The sequence below is a fragment of the Sus scrofa genome, chromosome 6 (assembly GCF_000003025.6).
Source record: "Sus scrofa isolate TJ Tabasco breed Duroc chromosome 6, Sscrofa11.1, whole genome shotgun sequence".
NCBI lineage: Eukaryota > Metazoa > Chordata > Mammalia > Artiodactyla > Suidae > Sus > Sus scrofa.
Window position 1 is genome coordinate 45167339 of NC_010448.4, and position 17074 is coordinate 45184412.

At 56.0% G+C, this 17074-nt stretch overlaps 5 protein-coding genes across 17 annotated transcripts; 2 read left to right on the forward strand and 3 right to left on the reverse strand.

The window, feature by feature from the left end:
* Positions 218–2585, reverse strand: IGFLR1 (IGF like family receptor 1). Its single transcript, XM_021097227.1, is given in 4 exon segments — positions 218–386; positions 388–587; positions 675–739; positions 2515–2585. Coding segments are annotated over 3 exon segments (369 nt in total). The 5' UTR covers positions 709–739; positions 2515–2585; the 3' UTR covers positions 218–251.
* On the reverse strand, positions 218–5044 carry U2AF1L4 (U2 small nuclear RNA auxiliary factor 1 like 4). 9 transcript variants are annotated; one of them, XM_013998347.2, is made up of 11 exons: positions 4947–5044; positions 4665–4727; positions 4404–4501; positions 4199–4265; positions 4067–4116; positions 3892–3990; positions 3593–3726; positions 3396–3491; positions 2515–3044; positions 675–739; positions 219–587 (listed from the first exon to the last, which is right to left on the reverse strand). In XM_013998347.2, exons 3-9 carry the CDS (start codon positions 4404–4406, stop codon positions 2960–2962), a joined length of 534 nt encoding a protein of 177 aa, XP_013853801.1. In that variant the 5' UTR covers positions 4407–4501; positions 4665–4727; positions 4947–5044; the 3' UTR covers positions 219–587; positions 675–739; positions 2515–2959. The 9 variants fall into 9 exon arrangements, with proteins under 9 accessions (XP_020952877.1, XP_013853801.1, XP_013853802.1 ...); XM_013998348.2 differs by having other exon boundaries at positions 4471–4564; XM_013998346.2 differs by having other exon boundaries at positions 4471–4564; positions 4665–4752; positions 4947–5040.
* On the forward strand, positions 4487–6774 carry PSENEN (presenilin enhancer gamma-secretase subunit). 2 transcript variants are annotated; one of them, XM_003127056.4, is made up of 4 exons: positions 4487–5238; positions 5373–5528; positions 6207–6311; positions 6498–6774. In XM_003127056.4, the coding sequence occupies exons 2-4, from the start codon at positions 5468–5470 to the stop codon at positions 6635–6637; spliced, it is 306 nt and encodes a 101-aa protein (XP_003127104.1). In that variant the 5' UTR covers positions 4487–5238; positions 5373–5467; the 3' UTR covers positions 6638–6774. The 2 variants fall into 2 exon arrangements, with proteins under 2 accessions (XP_003127104.1, XP_003127105.1); XM_003127057.4 differs by having other exon boundaries at positions 5105–5238; positions 5438–5528.
* LIN37 (lin-37 DREAM MuvB core complex component) lies at positions 8116–14045 on the forward strand. Of its 4 annotated transcripts, none has more exons than XM_021093436.1 (9): positions 8126–8342; positions 11970–12045; positions 12227–12277; positions 12565–12594; positions 12671–12756; positions 12842–13008; positions 13592–13674; positions 13763–13836; positions 13921–14045. In XM_021093436.1, exons 1-9 carry the CDS (start codon positions 8309–8311, stop codon positions 13968–13970), a joined length of 651 nt encoding a protein of 216 aa, XP_020949095.1. In that variant the 5' UTR covers positions 8126–8308; the 3' UTR covers positions 13971–14045. The 4 variants fall into 4 exon arrangements, with proteins under 4 accessions (XP_013853782.1, XP_013853780.1, XP_020949095.1 ...); NM_001243377.1 differs by having other exon boundaries at positions 8163–8342; positions 13534–13674; XM_013998328.2 differs by having other exon boundaries at positions 8116–8342; positions 12565–12756.
* Positions 14101–16673, reverse strand: HSPB6 (heat shock protein family B (small) member 6). Its single transcript, XM_003127059.4, has 3 exons — positions 16431–16673; positions 15316–15438; positions 14101–15206 (listed from the first exon to the last, which is right to left on the reverse strand). The coding sequence occupies exons 1-3, from the start codon at positions 16626–16628 to the stop codon at positions 15036–15038; spliced, it is 492 nt and encodes a 163-aa protein (XP_003127107.1). The 5' UTR covers positions 16629–16673; the 3' UTR covers positions 14101–15035.

Here is a 17074-nt window from a genome sequence, read left to right on the forward strand (position 1 = left end):
ATACCTATTCCAAGTTGGAACCCAGCTGGGCCCCTGTAGATGAACTCTTCCAGCGGTAGCAGGACCATTTCTCAGACAGGACCCTGGCGGCCCAGAGGTAACATACGTTTGGTCTTGTGTGTATGGTCAGATTCCCTGGGGGTGGGGGGGACCAGAGGATGTCTCTTGGGTTTGGGCCCAATTAAGACTGTTTCAAGAGACCCAGTGACAGCAGGCACTTACTTCAAGGGAAACTTTATTTTTGTTGAGTACTAGGCCAGGCAAGCCCCAGATCAACCAAGTTTGGACAGCACCTTCAGTGCGTCTGCCTGTCCTATGTGGGCCAGGTGTGTGCCAAGCTGGCCCAGAGAGGCAGAGGGCTCCTTTGCCACCATCTCGATCAGGGCCCCGAAGAGGTGAGCAACTGGGCCGCAGTGAGTAGGCAAAGGTGGACCAGGCAGCAGGCAGTCCGTATCTTGCAGCCAGGTGTCGGGTGGTGCCATAGGACATCGTCCCACCAGGCCCAGGCTTGGGATCCAGCAGCACGACCAGCTCCTCCAGCTCGTCCAGGAGGCGCGACAGGGGCTGGGATTCCAGACGCAGCAGCTCTGGGAGACAGTGGGAGGGAGAGGTGAGGGGAAGGGAAGGCAAGCTCCCAGCCCCCCTCCCTGCTCCCTGGTGTATCCTCCACTCACTCCTAGGACTGGAGGCAGAGAGACCTCCTTCCATGAGTCCTCTGCCTCTGAAGCCTCCAGGGAACCTGGAGAAGAGATGAGAGCAAGGAGAAGAGGATGTGGGTGTTGAGATCACTGCAAACCACGCCAGGAGAGGAGTGTTGGATGACTCTCTCCTGGTGGCGGCGCCGGCGGTGCCTTTGCAGGGCCAGCACGATTATTGCCAAGGTCCCAAGCAGAACCAGCACCAGGGACAGGGCAAAACAAACCCCGCCAGGCCTGGTGAGAGACCTTGTGCTCAGATGTCCACGAAAGACCGGGAATCTCTGGTGAGCTGGTCTCCTGGGAGCTAAGAACCCTCGGCTTTCCAGGTGTCAGGAGACAGGGCTCCTTCTTAGGAACCGGCTTCTGGGAAGAGGATGTTGGAGTAAAGTGGGAGGCGTGCCCCCTCAGCGCAAACCTCCCACTCTTCCACCCCTCAATGGGGCCACTTCCCCTCCTGACCCTCTACCCCCAACTCTTTTAACCCAGATAGGTCACCTCCTGATATTACTCTGTCCCCACCCCCATCCTCTTCTCTTCTCATGGACTTCAGGCCTTCTTTTGATACAGACCCCGCCCATCCAAGACCAAGCCACGCCTCCAGTCCCGCCCCACCTCCAGCCAGCTGCACCCTTGCCCAGGCTCAGCCACAAGACAAGCACCTCTCTGCAGCGCCGCTGGCTTCCGCCGCGGCTCCCTGTGGGAGTGGGGGCCGTTGCTCTGCTGCCACAAGGGCTACATAGCTCTGCATTGTCGGGGTTGCACTGCCCAGGAGGACACTCTTTGAAGGGGTGCATTACATCATAGCTCTGCATTGTCGGGGTTGCACTGCCCAGGAGGACACTCTTTGAAGGGGTGCATTACATGATCGCCGGCATCACTGAGGCCGCAATTTTCCAAAAACTCTATAGAGTCTGATAGGAAACAAGGTCTCACACTGGCGCTGCCAAGCCTGCCTCCTGTGTGCTAGTGAGGCCCTTTCCCCTCTTCACTGCGACGCTCATAACCCCTACTAGCCCTTCTCTGGGAGTTCAGTTCCCTCCTCCCTGCCTTTGTCTACTAAAGGCCCCTCTCCTGTACAGGGGAGCAAGCTTGATGGGCTGTACCCTACACACCTCACCCCTTCCTCCCTCCCTATCACCCCCAGCTCTGCCTGAAGGTAGGTAAATGCACAATCCCAGCTCCTCAGCGGAGCAGGGCGGGGGCCCGAAGCGCTGCAGGCAACTGCCACAACACAGGTTGTCAGGGTTCCAATATTCAAGGTGGCTGCAGTGTGGAGAGGCCTCCTGCCGAACTGCCTGGGTCAGGAGCAGTGTGTGGGGGCCCCATCCGGGCGGTCCCTGCAGTCTGGGGGGCTATGACCACAGGACTTCCTGCCATAGCGCCTCTGCTGCACTTGCCAGGAAACCAGGGCAGAAGAAGGAAGCAGTAGATGTGGGGGCACAGGAACCCCAGGCCCCTTCAAAAGCCAGGAACCTAGCCCCTGCCCCCGAGTCCAAAAGCTCCTGGCCCGCTGTTACGAGAGAGGCCACAAGGCCTCAAAGATAGCTAGAGGGAAGACTGAAGCCAGACTGCATGAATTCATACCCCACTTCTGTCATCTTCCCGCCCTCTTTTCCCATCTGTAAAATGGGATACTACTACCTGTCTCAGGTTATTGTCAAGAAGTAAAACCATGACTGGAAATAAAGCATTTAGACCAGCACCTGGCATTGAGTAAGCTTGGATAATAGGTGCTACCTATTCCCATCTCAGCGAGTGGGCCTGGAGGATCCAGCCCTCACCCAGTGGGGACTCCCACTCGATGCAGCGATCTTACCTTAGCTCCAAACCCCAGTCTCCTCCAACCTGACACAGCCAATTGTATTCCCCTTGAGATGCCTCAGATGGATATGCTGAAGTCTCCAGCAAAACGGCAGCCCCACCCAAACAGTCCCTCTAGCCCCCTGGGCAGGCTGCTTCCCCACCTTCCTTGGCAGAATTTGTGGCCAGAGCCCAGCGCCACTTCCCCTTTTCATCAGATGCGGGGGTGGAAGGAAACCAGCCCACAGCTAGGCTCAAGCTAACAACGAAGCTCTAAACCCTCAATACAGAACTTTATTAGAGGAAGGGTGGTAGGAGAAGGTCCCTGTGTTGAACATATTACATCACGGAGACCCGGAGCCTGGAGAAGATGGTGCTGGGGAGTTAAGAGACCTTTGAAGAGGGGTCCTGGCCAGGAACATCTGTGCCTGCCAGGGGCAGAGGGCAGGAGGGTCAGGGTCTCAGAAACGGCCATGCCGGTGGTCTGGGGACCGTCGCCGATTTCTTTCTCGAGGACGGTGGCCAGCATGGGACCTTGGGGGTGACCTGGGGACAGGAGAGAAAAGGGTTAGAGCCATACGGAGTGGTATGCAGATAGCCCAGGTCTGCTTCTCTGCTCTGGGGAAAGGCATGGCAGTTGATGAAGTAACTATAGAGTTCCTGGGATTGGTCTCAGGATAGGTGCACAGGGGCTCGTCTCGAGATTAGGAGTCCACGTTTGGGGTTCGGGCTGTTTTGGGGGTTGTGACTTAGGTCCCGATCTTGAGATGGCCTCAGGGCTAGTCTTAGGGCACAAAAGACCCAAGACACTTATTGGGGCATAGGATCAGACTCCTCTGAAGGTTTAGGGACCTTGGCACATGAGAAGTCTTGGCAGGCTGGTCAGTCTTAAGGTACCTGCGCCTGGGTCCCCGCCCATAGAGCTGCCGTCGAAGGTTGCGGGAGATGGGTCGCAGGTGCATGAAGTTGCAGAAACCACCGCGGGTGCATTCCCTGGGTAGAGGATGGATGGATGAGGCCATTGTGACTGACAGGCCCAAAACACACACAAGGCTGGGACTCCAGGTGCCCATCCAACCCCTGTACTACCATACCCCATCTCATACTGTCGACAGCATGATTCCCGGAAGTCAGTGACTGGAGACAGCTCGGCATGCACAGCCTGCCCATTGAACCAGCGGTTATTGAGTTCAGCCACTGCCCGCTCTGCATCCTCCTCCCGCCGAAACTGAGGGAAAGTTGGTCTGGGTCAGCAATCAAACTCAGACATCTTCAGGGGATTAGCTAGCAGTTCAGGGGCCAGACTGGCTTTAGTGATGGGCCTCTAGCTGTGGTGGCCGTTAGGCATTGAAATGCCTCCACCTCTGGGCTCTAATGGGGGAACACGAGGCACCTTGACATAAACATTGCCCACGAGGTGATCCCCCAAGTTGTCGCACACATTCATCTCTTCAATCTCCCCGTACTTCTCCTGCAGTTCCGTGAACACTTCCTGTGGAAGACCAGGAGGAACTCAGCTGAGCTCCTGGCCCATGGGAAACTCAACCCACCCCAAGCCCAACCCTCACCTCGAAGAAGTTATCATAGTGTTCTTGCACCTCCACATCGCTCACGTGACCTGAAGGAGGGGGCAGGGTGAAATTAGAGGATGGCCTGCTGGGAGGCTGTCCGCCCTGCCCCAAGACCGGTCCCTCACTCACAGTGCGATCCGTCTGCGGTTTGGGCAGTGTTCTGTGGATTCCGGTACAGGTTGAGCAGCACTATGGTCTGAACATAATTTAAATTGGGCGTGGCCTGAGATCAGAGGACGGGGCTACATGCAAAGGGGTGGGGTATGAAGGTTGTGGGTGGGACCCTGCACCAGAGAAAAAGCGTTAGCATGTTAAGTGCATCAGCAACGCTCACCATTCAGAATCAGAAGAGGGGGGCATCTAGCAGTGAGGGACAGCCCAGGGGTGTGGTCTGTACGTACGGGGGCGTGACCAAGTCCCCGCGAGAAAGGCCTGAAGGTTGGGAGAAGAACTTGAAGAGGTCCCATGAGAAAGAAGTGGGGCGGTAGGGTGGGCCTTAGAAATCCGGAAAAGGCAGAGCCTCAAGATGATGGACAACAGAAGAGAGACGGCGGGTAGGCATTAACCACCCCCCAGGCTCGGTGCCGGGTCTCACCTGGCTGAAAGTCGGTTTGTTGTGAAGCCGGGAGCACCGGTCCCCGTGCCGGCAGGCCCCGATCTTAAAGTAAAAAGAGCAGTTAACCCTGGAAGAGGTGCAAAGACAGAGGTGAACCGAGGGCCGGGGAGCTGGACACCCCGGAAACACCGCCCCACGCCTCCCAGCCCCCTGGGAACCAAAAATCCCTGCCCTGGCACCCCGAGGGGCCATCCCCTGTGCCTTTTCTCACTTGTCCTTCTCAGTCCCGAATATCGAAGCTAAATATTCAGCCATTTTTACCCGAACGCTCCAATTCTCTCTGCTGTTTACGTCGCTTCCGTTGCTTAAGTGCAATGGGAAGTGTAGTTCATTGCTGCCGCTGGACACTCAGAACCTCGCTAGTGCGCTTGCGTGGTGGAAGCCTGCGCCCTCTCCGCAGACTCGCCCTCCGGAGTTGACTGAAGGCGCATGCGTGCAGCGTTGCCTCTCCAGAAAAGGACTACAAACTCCAGAAGCACTTGCGGCATCTCGCGCAAAAGTCCGTAGTTGAAAGTGGCAACGGGTCCAAGCCGGAGGAAGTAAGACTCCCCTGGTGAGTTGGGGGTCGTCGTTTTGGCCCCCAGTAAACATCAAGAGCACCTCGACCCTGTCAGCTTGCTCGTTGGGGCGGGGATGCCCTTCTTTCAGAAAACCCACCCTTCAATTTCTCTTCCTTTTGTCATATAGGGGCGTGGTCGCTTGTGATCCTTGCACCTGTCACTTTGGGTCACAGCTCCGGTCTTGTCCCGCAGACCCTCAGAAGACCCGGCCGCTGAGCAACTATGAACTTAGAGCGAGTGTCCAACGAGGAGAAGTTGAACCTGTGCCGGAAGTACTACCTGGGTAATCCTAGGGTCGCTGGAGAAGAGAGGGAGCCGAACTGGAGCTCCTCAGGGGAGAGGGTCTTGAGGGCCTGGATTCTTGGGTCTAGAGGTTGACGTGGCTGGGGACGCCGACTCCTGGGTCCCAAGAGAGGAGGGGCCTGGGTCCTGAGGAAGGAGGAGAGTGCAGCCTAAATTTATGGCTCCCAAGAGAAGAGGGGAGTTGGGGAGCTGGCCTCCTGGTCCTGCCAAAGAGATGGTTGAGGACTGATTCCTGGGTACCAGGGAGGAGCCAGGATTCCTGAGTCCCTGATAGCAGAGATATCCGTTTGAATTTCGGTATATGAGAGGATCTTTCAAATTGGTCATCCAGGAGTTCCCGTTGTGGCGCAGTGGTTAACGAATCTGACTAGGAACCATGAGGTTGTGGGTTCGATCCCTGGCCTTGCTCAGTGGGTTAAGGATCCGGCGTTGCCGTGAGCTGTGGTGTAGGTTGCAGACGCGGCTCGGATCCTGTGTTGCTGTGGCTCTGGTGTAGGCTGACAGCTACAGCTCTGATTAGACCCCTAGCCTGGGAACCTCCATATGCCGCGGCTGCTGCCCTAGAAAAGACAAAAAAAAAAAATCAAATTGATCATCCAGGCGGGTGTTGGGGGAATCCTCATTGCCCTATGTCCCAGTTTGGTTTTTTTCTCTTTAGGTGGGTTTGCTTTCCTACCTTTTCTTTGGTTGGTCAACATCTTCTGGTTCTTCCGAGAGGCCTTCCTTGTCCCGGCATACACGGAACAGAGCCAAATCAAAGGCTGTGAGTCCAGGGCACAGATAAAGGGAGGCCATCAGGTGTGGGAGAAGGGAACTTGGGAACCTCGGTGGGAGGGGATGATGGGGGTTCCAGAATTCTGGAACTCTGTAGAAGAGAAGAGAGAGCCAATCTTGTGGAGACCCGAGAGCAGGTGGAAGCCAACCTTCCCCCTCCTTTTCCCTCTTACAGATGTCTGGCGCTCAGCTGTGGGCTTCCTCTTTTGGGTGATTATACTCACTACCTGGATCACTATCTTCCAGATCTACCGGCCACGTTGGGGTGCCCTTGGGGATTACCTCTCCTTCACCATACCCCTGGGTACCCCCTGACAACTTCTTGTGCACAAGCCTGAGGACCAGGATGGGCTCCTCTACTCCAAGCCCCTCTCAAGTCCCTAAGACTTTTTCCTATCTCCTGTGTTCTCTGCTGGCATTCCCCAATAAAGGACCCTAATTCTCAATATTAACTTCCTCGGATCTTTTGGATGTTGAAGCATAAAATGAGTATTAATATTCAGAAGCATGTATTGATTGCTTACTTTGTTCCAGGTTTAGTGCTTTTTGCATGACGTGCGTTGTTTCCCTGTACACTCCTCATCCCTCAAAAATAGGAAATTTCTTGCTTGGGAATGTTATTTTACAGATTTGGAACCAAGAAAGGAATGATACTTCCATTACTAGGGGCTGCTATCCTGTACTGGTTGTGTGTGAATTTGAAAACATTACTTCCCCACTCATTAGTCTCATCAGAAGTGTGCATCATAATGTTACCCCTTGGAATTTATCTGGGCCAAGGTACCTGTGGTAAATGGAAGTTCTCCATTTTCTAAAGGAGACTGTCTGCAGCAGCAGACACATGTATTCAAGAGCTTTATTAGATAAGATTTCCTTGACCTTCCTATTTAAAATTCAGTCTTCTTGGTATTGCCTATGTCTCTTTCAGGCTATATTCTTTTTTCCTATTATGTTTCATTTAATATGTTCAGGGGAGTTCCCGTTGTGGCTCAGCGGTAACAAACCCGGCAAACGCGGGTCTGAGCCCTGGCCTCGCTCAGTGTCTTAAAGGATCTGGCCTTGCCCTGAGCTGTGGTGTAGGTCGCAGACGCGGCTCGGATCCCGTGTTGCTGTGGCTGTGGTGTAGGCCGGCAGCTACAGCTCCTATTCGACCCCTAGCCTGGGAACCTCCATATGCCACGGGTTCGGCCCCAAGAAGCCAAAAAAAAAAAAAGAAAAAATTTTGTTTGTTGTTCATCTTCCATCCTCTAAAGTATAAGCTCATTAGGGTAAGAATTTCTGTCCGTTTTGTTCACTGCGGTGTCCCCAGTACCTAGGAGAGCACTCAGCACACTAATATTTGCTCAGTGAATGAGGTTGCACCTGAAAAGAGATTAACAGGTAACTAGAACCGAGCAAGCGCCCAGTAAGAGGGAACCCAGCCTAACTCCGGACATCTTCCTCTTAGGAAAAGAGACCAAGAGGGACTCCCACGGTTAAATAACTCCAGTTCAGTAGCTAAATTGGTGTTACTCAAAGATTCTAACACCATAAGCTTCGGGAAGCCTCGCAAAACACTAGACCCTTCGTCTCCCACAGTGCCTCGCGCGGCGCAGGCGCCGTTACTTCAGCTGAGTCTGAACCTGGAACTACACCTCCCGGGAAGCGCCCCGGCTAGTCGTTGGTTTGTTTCCGGAACCCGGACGGAGGAAGGAGGGACTTAGAGCTGGGAGCCGACAGTGGCAGCTGTCAATTGGCCAGGGTACGAGATCGACGGCTGCCCTGACTAATGGGAACAGGCAAGTCCCGAAGGGGCCCGCCCACAGAAGGGGAACCGGAGGAGGTGGTGGCATCGGCGGCAGTCCCGACCGGACACTGCTCAAGGTGGAGGACTGGCCATACGCGAAGCTTACCTTTGACCTCTCCCCGGCTGCCTCCGGCCTTGATTTGTGATCCTAGGCACTTTGGGGCTCTTCTGACCATCTAGCCAGACCCCAGCCTGAAACCATGTTCCCGGTGAAAGTGAAGGTGGAGAAATCAGGTGAGGACCCCGAGGTTGGAGGCCTGTAGGGGAGCACCGGACTGACTGATCAGGGTATGGGAGACCCGATAGACGATTATCGCGATAAGCCGGACGCGACTTATCCCTGCAGCCCATCTGACTGTCGCGGTCAGGCAGCGAGCAATTCCTGCCCCCTTCATACCTCCCGGTCTGTGTTCAAGATAGCTTTGAGATTGAATGGTGATGAGGTAAGACTTGGGCATTCCGAGCTGTGTGACTCTGAGAAGGACCCTTTTCTTGGCTCTGCCTCCGCTTCTCCATTTCCACCCGTCCTGAGTCAAGCATTATGCTGAGCACCTGAAGTACAGGGAGGCTCTTAATCCTCACAGTCACTGTATCCCAATAATCCTAGGAAGTAGGAAATGTGGTAGATGGGAAAACTGAATGTAAAAGAAAGAAAGTCATTTTGGGTCAGGGCCAAGCTGATGGGAACTCAAGACTGGCATGTTAAGGGCGGTAGGAGAGGCACAGAATCCAGATTAAAGGGTAATGATAGGAGTTCCTGTTGTGGCTCAGCAGGTTAAGAACCCGACTAGTATCCCCGAGGATGCAGTTCGATCCCTGGCCTCGTTCAGTGGGTTAAAGTTCCTGTGTTGCTGCAAACTGCTGTGTAGATTGCAGATGTGGCGTGGATCCGGCTGCTGTGGCTGTGGTGGAGGCCTGCAGCTGCAGCTCCGACTCTGCGGCTAGCTTGGGAACTTCCATGTGCCGCAGGTGCAGCCCTAAAAAGGAAAAAAAGTAAGAATAAAATATGATGTGAAACAGTATAAGCGGTAACCAAAAAAAGGGGGAAGAAACAAAGATATGATCAGGAGTGAGACGAGGTGAGGGAGAGAGCCATGAGCATATGCAAGGGAGTAGTGAATCTAAAGGACAAAGGAAATAGTTTTGAAACTGGAGAAGGTGGAAGTCTTTTTTCTTTTTTTCTTTTTTTTTTTTTAAGGCTGCACCTGCCACATGGAGGTTACCAGACTAGGAGGTCAAATCGGAGCTGTAGCTGCTGGCCTACGCCACAGCCACAGTCACGCCAGATCCAAGCAATGCCAGATCTTTAACCTGCTGAGCGAGGCCAGGGATTGAACCCGCATTGTGGTGGTTACTAGTCGGATGCATTACCACTGAGCCATGACAAACTTCTAAGGTGGCAGTCTTGTGTGGAGTGTTGGAGGGCCAGCAGGGTGGCCTCTGTGGCGGGAGCAGAGTGAGTGAGGTAGAAAGTGTGAGGAGATGGGGAGTTCCCGTCGTGGCGCAGTGGTTAACGAATCTGACTAGGAACCATGAGGTTGCGGGTTCGATCCCTGCCCTTGCTCAGTGGGTTAATGAGCCGGCGTTGCCGTGAGCTGTGGTGTAGGTTGCAGACGCGGCTCAGATCCTGAGTTGCTGTGGCTCTGGCGTAGGCCGGTAGCTACAGCTCCGATTGGACCCCTAGCCTGGGAACCTCCATATGCTGCGGGAGTGGCCCAAGAAATAGCAAAAAGACAAAAAAAAAAAAAAAAGAAAGTGTGAGGAGGTGGGTGGTGAGGGGCAGATTTTATGGACCCTGGTTATGACTTTGGCTTTTGCTCTGAGGGAAATGGGGAGCCGAGGGAGGGGTTTGAGCCAAGGAGAGAGTTTTACAAATGCCGAAATAATTGAAGGGGGTCTGACCACAAAATGATGGTGGTGAAGAAGGAGCAGGCAGAATCATGCAGGCCTGTGAACACCAGGCTGAAGAGCTCAGACTCTGAGCCGGGGGCACCGCAGTGTGGTGGAGGGTTCCAAGCAGGGGCGGATCAAGGTCAGGTTTGGTTTTAGGAAGATTCCCTTGGATACTGTGTGGCGAGTGGATCAGAAGGAGAGACTGGGGTCAGGAGCCCAGGGGAGAAGAAGGGAAAGGGCCAGGGTGGGGAAGGGAGCGATGTGACAGTGATGAGGCCCAGGGAGGGACTGAGGGACAGTGGGGATACTCCTGAGATGGGGGTCCAGGAAAAGGGGTGAGTTTAGAGAGACACTGAGGCCAGTGTGGGACCCAGTAGGTGGAAGGAGCCTGGGGGAAGTCCACAGGGAGGGGTCCAGGAGGCCATGGGGTCCCAAGGTCTGAGGTTCAGGAGGGAAGCAGGGACTAGGGAAAGAGATGAGGGCATGATCCAAACCTTGGCTCCTACCCAAGGCTCTTTGCTAGAATATCAGCTGCTTCCAGCCCCTCATCCCCTCCATCTCTCCTCTGAGTAACGTCTCCTGGGCTCTTTAGGAAGTCTCGGGGCTGGTAAAGCATGTCCCCAAGTGTCCTTCCAAGCTCTGAGCACTGGGCCAGCGCTCCTACTAGTTGGAAGAGGAGAGCAAACACCCCTCAGGAGCAAGGGGAGGATATTTACAGCATCGTCACCTCCTTAAGTTCTTTGATAATGAGAGGCAGACCCACAGGCTGGTAAGGCCAGGCAGGGCCTGTGGCCTGCAGGCAGGTGGGCCCGGATCTCATTTCCCTGGGAGGAAAAAGCCAAAAATGGGTATTTTAGATGAGAACTCCCATTTATTAAATGTAGTCATTGCATTCAGATTTAACTCAGACTTAAAATAACACCAATACCTCAAACACATTTGAGGAGTAGATTCTGCAGCAGTTTGAGCCCCTGCCTTATAACTTCGGTTGTGGAGCCAGATGACCTAGTGCAAATCCCCAGCCTTGCAATGTCCCAGCTGGGTAACTTTGGGCAAGTAACTTAACATCTCTGTGCCTCAGTTTCATCTATAAAATGGGGGTAAAAATCATATCTGCCCACCAGGGTCATTGTGAAAACTCAGTGGGTTAATATGCATGAGGTGCTTGGAACAGTGTTTGGCACGTAACAAACCCTCTGTGTTATTATTATTATTATTATTATTGTCTTTTCTATGGTTGCTCCCATGGCATATGGAGGTTCCCAGGCTAGGGGTCGAATCGGAGCTGTAGCTGCCGGCCTACGCCAGAGCCACAGCAACGCAGGATCCGAGCCACATCTGTGACCTACACCACAGCTCATGGCAACGCCGGATCCTTAACCCACTGAGCAAGGCCAGGGATAGAACCCATAACCTCATGCTTCCTAGTCGGATTAGTTTCCCGTGTGCAGGAACTCCCCAAACACTCTATGTTATTACTTTTTTTTTTTCACCAAATCCACAGCCCGTGGAAGTTCCCAAGCCAGGGATGGAACCTGTGCCACAGTAGTTGCCACCTGTGCCACAGCTGCAGCAACACCAGATCCTTAACCCACTGAGCCACAAGAGGACTTCCATATGTTGTTACTTTTTATTAATGCATCCTGCTAAGAGAGTCATATAGAGCATGGGTTTATTGAAATCTCAGAACAGTCCGAGCAGATAGGTATCACTCAGAGACCCATTTTCAAGATGAGGAAACAGGCTCCTTGAGGTAAGGTGATTTACCTTAGGTCACACATGAGCATGTGGGTCAGCCCTGGAACCCAGAGCTGTTGCTTATCATTCAGTAGTCCCTGCTTGCTGTGTCCTCCCAGTCTGCCCGGGCCTGGCCCAAAGATTAGATATGCATACCCTTCCCTGGCCCAGGTGGCTGCCCAGCTGCCTTGGGCCAGGGGAGTGACTCCTGCTTGGTCCCTTCTTCCTCAGAGCTGGAGATGGCCAAGGCCCGGAACCAGCTGGATGCTGTTCTGCAGTGTCTTCTGGAGAAGAGTCACATGGACAGGTTGGGATCTGGCTGTGCATGGGGTCATGGGGTTGGGGGCCCTGGCAGGTTGGACCCCCTGGCCCTGGATGGGACTCCAGAGGCTGGCTTAGGGAGGAAGGGAACGAATGGGTGAGATCACTGGGGGCCTGCCCACTCTGAGCCGTTGGAACCCTGAACCCACATTTCTCTCTGCTACCAGGGAGCGTCTGGATGAGGAGGCCAGGAAGACCCCTTCAGACGCCCACAACAAGTGAGTTTTATTGATGGGATCTGCCACTGAGGGTTTGTGGTGTGTAACTTTCCTCATCTGAGCCTGACCCCCCTGCCTCATGCTTCGCCTGTCACCGTCCTACAAGTACAAAGGCCCTGGGGCAGCGGAAGCTCAGGTCCCCTCTCGATGGCACCTTGAGCCTTAGGGGATGAGACCCAAGGCCTAAGGGGTTGGGGCCCATGTCAGCTTGATCACCCTTTGGGTGCCCTTTGGGCGGTTTCGAGCAGACAAGGGTGAGCCTGCTGACACCCTGTCTCTTCCCACAGGGACTGCTCCATCGCGGCCACTGGCAAACGGTAAGGGGGCAGGGGCCCAGCCAGCTGAGAGGCCCCCAGACCCTGCCCTGGTCCTGATATTCTCCCTCCCACACAGGCCATCCGCCCGATTCCCCCACCAGAGGAGGAAGAAGAGGAGGGAGATGGATGATGGGCTAGCCGAGGGTGGGCCACAGCGATCCAGTGAGTAGGTGGTGGCCCTAGGGGCGGGGCAGGGACAGGCGGCTTTGTGAGGACCCTCACACGCCTCCTGCTCTCACCACCCCAGATGCATACGTGATCAAGCTGTTTGATCGGAGCGTGGACTTGGCTCAGTTCAGTGAGAACACACCTCTGTACCCGATCTGCCGAGCCTGGATGCGCAACAGCCCCTCCGTGCGCGAGCGGGAACGCTCCCCCAGCTCACCGCTGCCCCCGCTGCCTGAGGATGAGGAGGTGGGATGGGCGGTGGGCTCCCTCCCTGCTGGTAGGATCAGTAAGCACAGGTCTCTGTGTCCCTCAAGTGACCCCCGGATCCAGTGAGGCTCACGGATACGAACCTTTAGGCCAAGGAAATGATTGGAGCGCTCTGGAGCAGACAGATGTGGCTGTCTGGCCTGGGAGGGAGCGGAGACAGGGTCAGGCAGATAGATGTGAACTCCAGGATCAGGGACCTCCAAGGGCTAGGGGATGGGGCAGGGGTCTTCAGTGCAAATAGCTGTAACCACTTGACCTAAGGAAGCAGATGGGGACCCCTTGGGCTGGGTAGGGTAAATGAAGGTCTCTATGCTGGGCACTGGGGGTCCCTGGGTTGGACAGGAGACAACAGGGATCCTTGGAGCAGCAGACCGGATGCCTAAGTACAGGTCCCTGGTGAGACTCTCATGTCTTTTGCCACTGCAACAGGCACAAGGTGTGGAATGTGTGTCCCTGCCCCTCTTTGACTCTCTTGGGCATGGCGTGGGGCCCTTGTATCCCCAGGGTTCAGAGGTCACCAACAGCAAGAGTCGAGACGTGTATAAGCTGCCTCCACCCACAGCTCCTGGGCCACCTGGAGACACCTGCAGATCCCGAATTCCATCCCCGCTCCAGCCTGAGACCCAGGGTGCCCCTGATGACGAGGTGGGTGTGCAAGGCTGGCCCCGGAGCGATGGGGCCTATGTAGTGGGGCTGGGCATGGATGCCCAGCCTGGCCTCTCTGTCCATGCAGCCCTCCGAGCCTGAGCCCTCACCCTCCACTCTCATCTACCGAAACATGCAGCGCTGGAAACGCATCCGCCAGAGGTGAGCAGCCCCCAGCGTGCATGATCCCTGTGGCCTCTACTCCAACTGCTGAGCCCTCCCTCTGTCTTCCCACCCCCGCCACAGGTGGAAGGAGGCATCCCATCGGAACCAGCTTCGTTACTCGGAAAGCATGAAGATCCTACGGGAGATGTACGAGCGACAGTGATGTTCCCTTGTCCCCCCACCTCAATAAACATTCCCCTGCCCCATACTGGCCTCCACTTGCTCCAGCCCATCCTTCCTGGCCCAGACAGAAAGCCGTTGGCACAGCTCCAGCACATTTATTGGGGGAGTGGGCCTGGGTGAGGGGATGGGGGCGTCAAGAAACTCAAGGAGGGAGAAAGATTGTGGAGCGCCAAAGAAAATGGCTGCTGCTTTGGATCTTGGAGAATAAGGGGGAGGGGTGTGGAAAGTGGATTGCCTGGGATTATGTGGTTGGAGACTTGAGGGACAAGACAGGGGGGGTTCTGGTTAGAGCTGGAGATGGGAGCCTAGGATATCTGTGCAGCATCTGGGGAGATGGGGTAGGTATCTGTACAGTTTGAGGCTGAGGGTCCTGGTTGGCCTAGAATAGGGGATTAGAAAAAGGGTTCAAGAGTCTGGGGGTAGCTGGCTGAGGTTTCAAGTTAGAAGATGGCTGAGGGGAGAGGGTGAGGGGTACTGGAGTAGCTGCTTGGAATGAGGGGAAGGATCCAGAGGTTGTGGACCAGGCCAGGATGGTTGAGGGTGGGAGGTCTGTGCATAGTCTGGGACCTTTGAGGGGAAGCAGGGATTATGCATGTTTTGCCTAGGTTTAGGGTGGGGGCAGGGCTGTCTCCACCAAAATCTTGGCGCGTGGATTGAAACGGGGTGTGGAGATGTTTGCCTAGAGGAGTCAGAAGGAAATAGGGTGTCTGGAGTGGGGTTTTATGCCAAGTGGGGTCCTTGGGGATGGGAGACCAGGCTGAGGGACAGTGCTTTGTAGGGTCTGGAAACTAGAGAAGTGTCTGGAGGTTTGTAAGCTGGAGAGGGTGTAGGAGCCCGGAGTGTCAGTGTAAAGGCCTGGGTTATCAGGACTGAGTCTAGGTTGGAAGGGTCAAGGCAGATCCCAGGTGGGGTGGGCGGATAGTCTTGGCGCGCGCCGGGGGACATCTGGCTGGGCGGAGTCAGGTCGGCTTTAAAAGGCGGGGCCTGAGGCGGCTCCCAGGGTTCTCTGACCCCTACTTGGCAGCAGCCGGTGGCGACGGCAATGGACCTTGGGCCGGCGCAGGTGCTGCCTGGATGGACAGGACGCCTTCAGGGGACAGAGCGGACGTCACGGCCGCCGGGTCGACACCAGGCGGCAAGCGGTAGCGGCGGTGGAACTCGCGCGCGATGTATCCGTGCTCATCCTGGAGAGAGAAGCTTGAGAGGCTCCGCCCCTTCCCTGTAGATGCCCCGCCCCTTCGGCCTATGATTCCCGCCTGCACGTTCTGATCCCGCCCCCGCCAGCGGGCTCACCGGGCGCTCCTCGTGGCGCGCATGCACCTCCACATGTTCGCCAACCACCTTGACGGCGATTTCCTCCGGCGAGAAGTGCTTCACATCCAGCAGCACCGAGAAATGCCCGGGATCGGTTGGCACCTGCGCACAGCCCCATTGTCATCGAGAGGGGCGGGGCTCTCGGGACCCCGCAAGGCCCCGCCCCCCTGGCTTCTGACTCTGTTCTGGTGCTGCAGCTGATTCTGGCCTCCGGAACTGCGGGGTCCCCTTTCCTAGGCGGTAGCCACCGAAGACCTCTTCATCCAGAGTAACTGGAATCATCCTTCCCCTTGTAGTAGCTGGGCTTCCCTCTCACCCAGAGGGATGAGGCCCCCTTCCCCCGCAAGATCAGGCACCTCCGCCCTCACGGGGTGAGGCCCGCCCTCTCCCTTAGTGTCAACAACCCCGTAGTCGGCGTGTCCTTCTGGACACTGACTCCTCAGCCCCCTTACCCAGAGCCCCTGGGGCCCTTACTGCCCCACCCGCCCCCAGAAATCGCCAAGATGCCTCCTCCCCCAGTCACCAGTGTTCTCTTTCTACCCTCCCACTCGAGTCACGGGATTGCTTGAGCCCTCAGCAATTACTAGTACTCCTCCCCCACTTCTGAGTGGCCAGACCCCTCTTTCTCAAGTCACTGGACCTTCCCTACCCTCTGCTTCTCCAGGAGACCTACACAGTCACCACACAGTTTGAAGATTCTTTTCCCCGAGAATAACAACACATTCCCTTCCCTCGGGAGTCCCTGGGAGCCCCACGCTCTTCGGAATAACTGGGCTCCCCCTTTTTTCCCAGATTGCCTGGGTCAGCAGCATCCTTCGGCGTCACCAGAACTCCCCTCAGCGAGACGGCCCCACCCTATTAGTGACCCAGCCCTTCCACTCCTCTCGGAGCCGAGACCTTCCTCAGACTGACGCAGACCTCCCACCCCTTTCAGTAATCCGACCTCTGAGAATCCATACTCCAGAAGCCCCTCTGAATGGTCGGACTCTCCACCCTGCTCAAAGTCTGGGGACAGGCCTTCACCCCCCTCAGGGTGACAGGGGACCCCAGCCTTGGAACTGGTCGGTTTACCGCCCCTCCCCCAGGCCTGGCACCTGGGCGGTAGGCAGCGCCACGCTGGGTGCGCGCAGGTAGTAGGGGGCCAGCGTCGCGGGGCAGAGCGCAGCCAGCTCGGCCTCCAGCAGCCCCTCGCCGAAGCGCTGGTCGAAGAGGCGCCCGGGAGCCGAAAGCCCGGGCAACGGGGCCGAGGCGCGGCGCAGCCAAGACGGCTGCACAGGCACCGGGATCTCCATCCTCCTCCGCCGCCGCCCCTAGGCTCTGCAGTGCCCCAGCGAGCGCCGGCGCCGCTTTATATTACGCCCTGTGTCCGCCCCTCGGCGGGCCGCCCGAGGACATTGGGACCGCGGCCAGAGCCGGCCATTAATAGAGCCTTATTTAGAAAGCCCAACAATGACTTGGCCATTTATTAAGCGCCTGCTGGATGCCACGGAGGTATCATTCCCCAATTTTCAGAAGGGAAAACTAAGGCTGAGGAGACGGAGCCCTGGCCAGGATGAGGAGCACAGCGTGGCGTTTGGGACCCACAGCCTGAGAAGCCCACCAAGAATTCCCAGTCTCTTTAATCCACCCCCGCCCCGAAGGCGCTCTGGGGATGACGCAGATGGAGGTTTTAGGAGCAGATTCTTGGGTACAGGGAATGCGGTAACCAGGCCAGGCTGTCAGGAGAACACAGAACAGA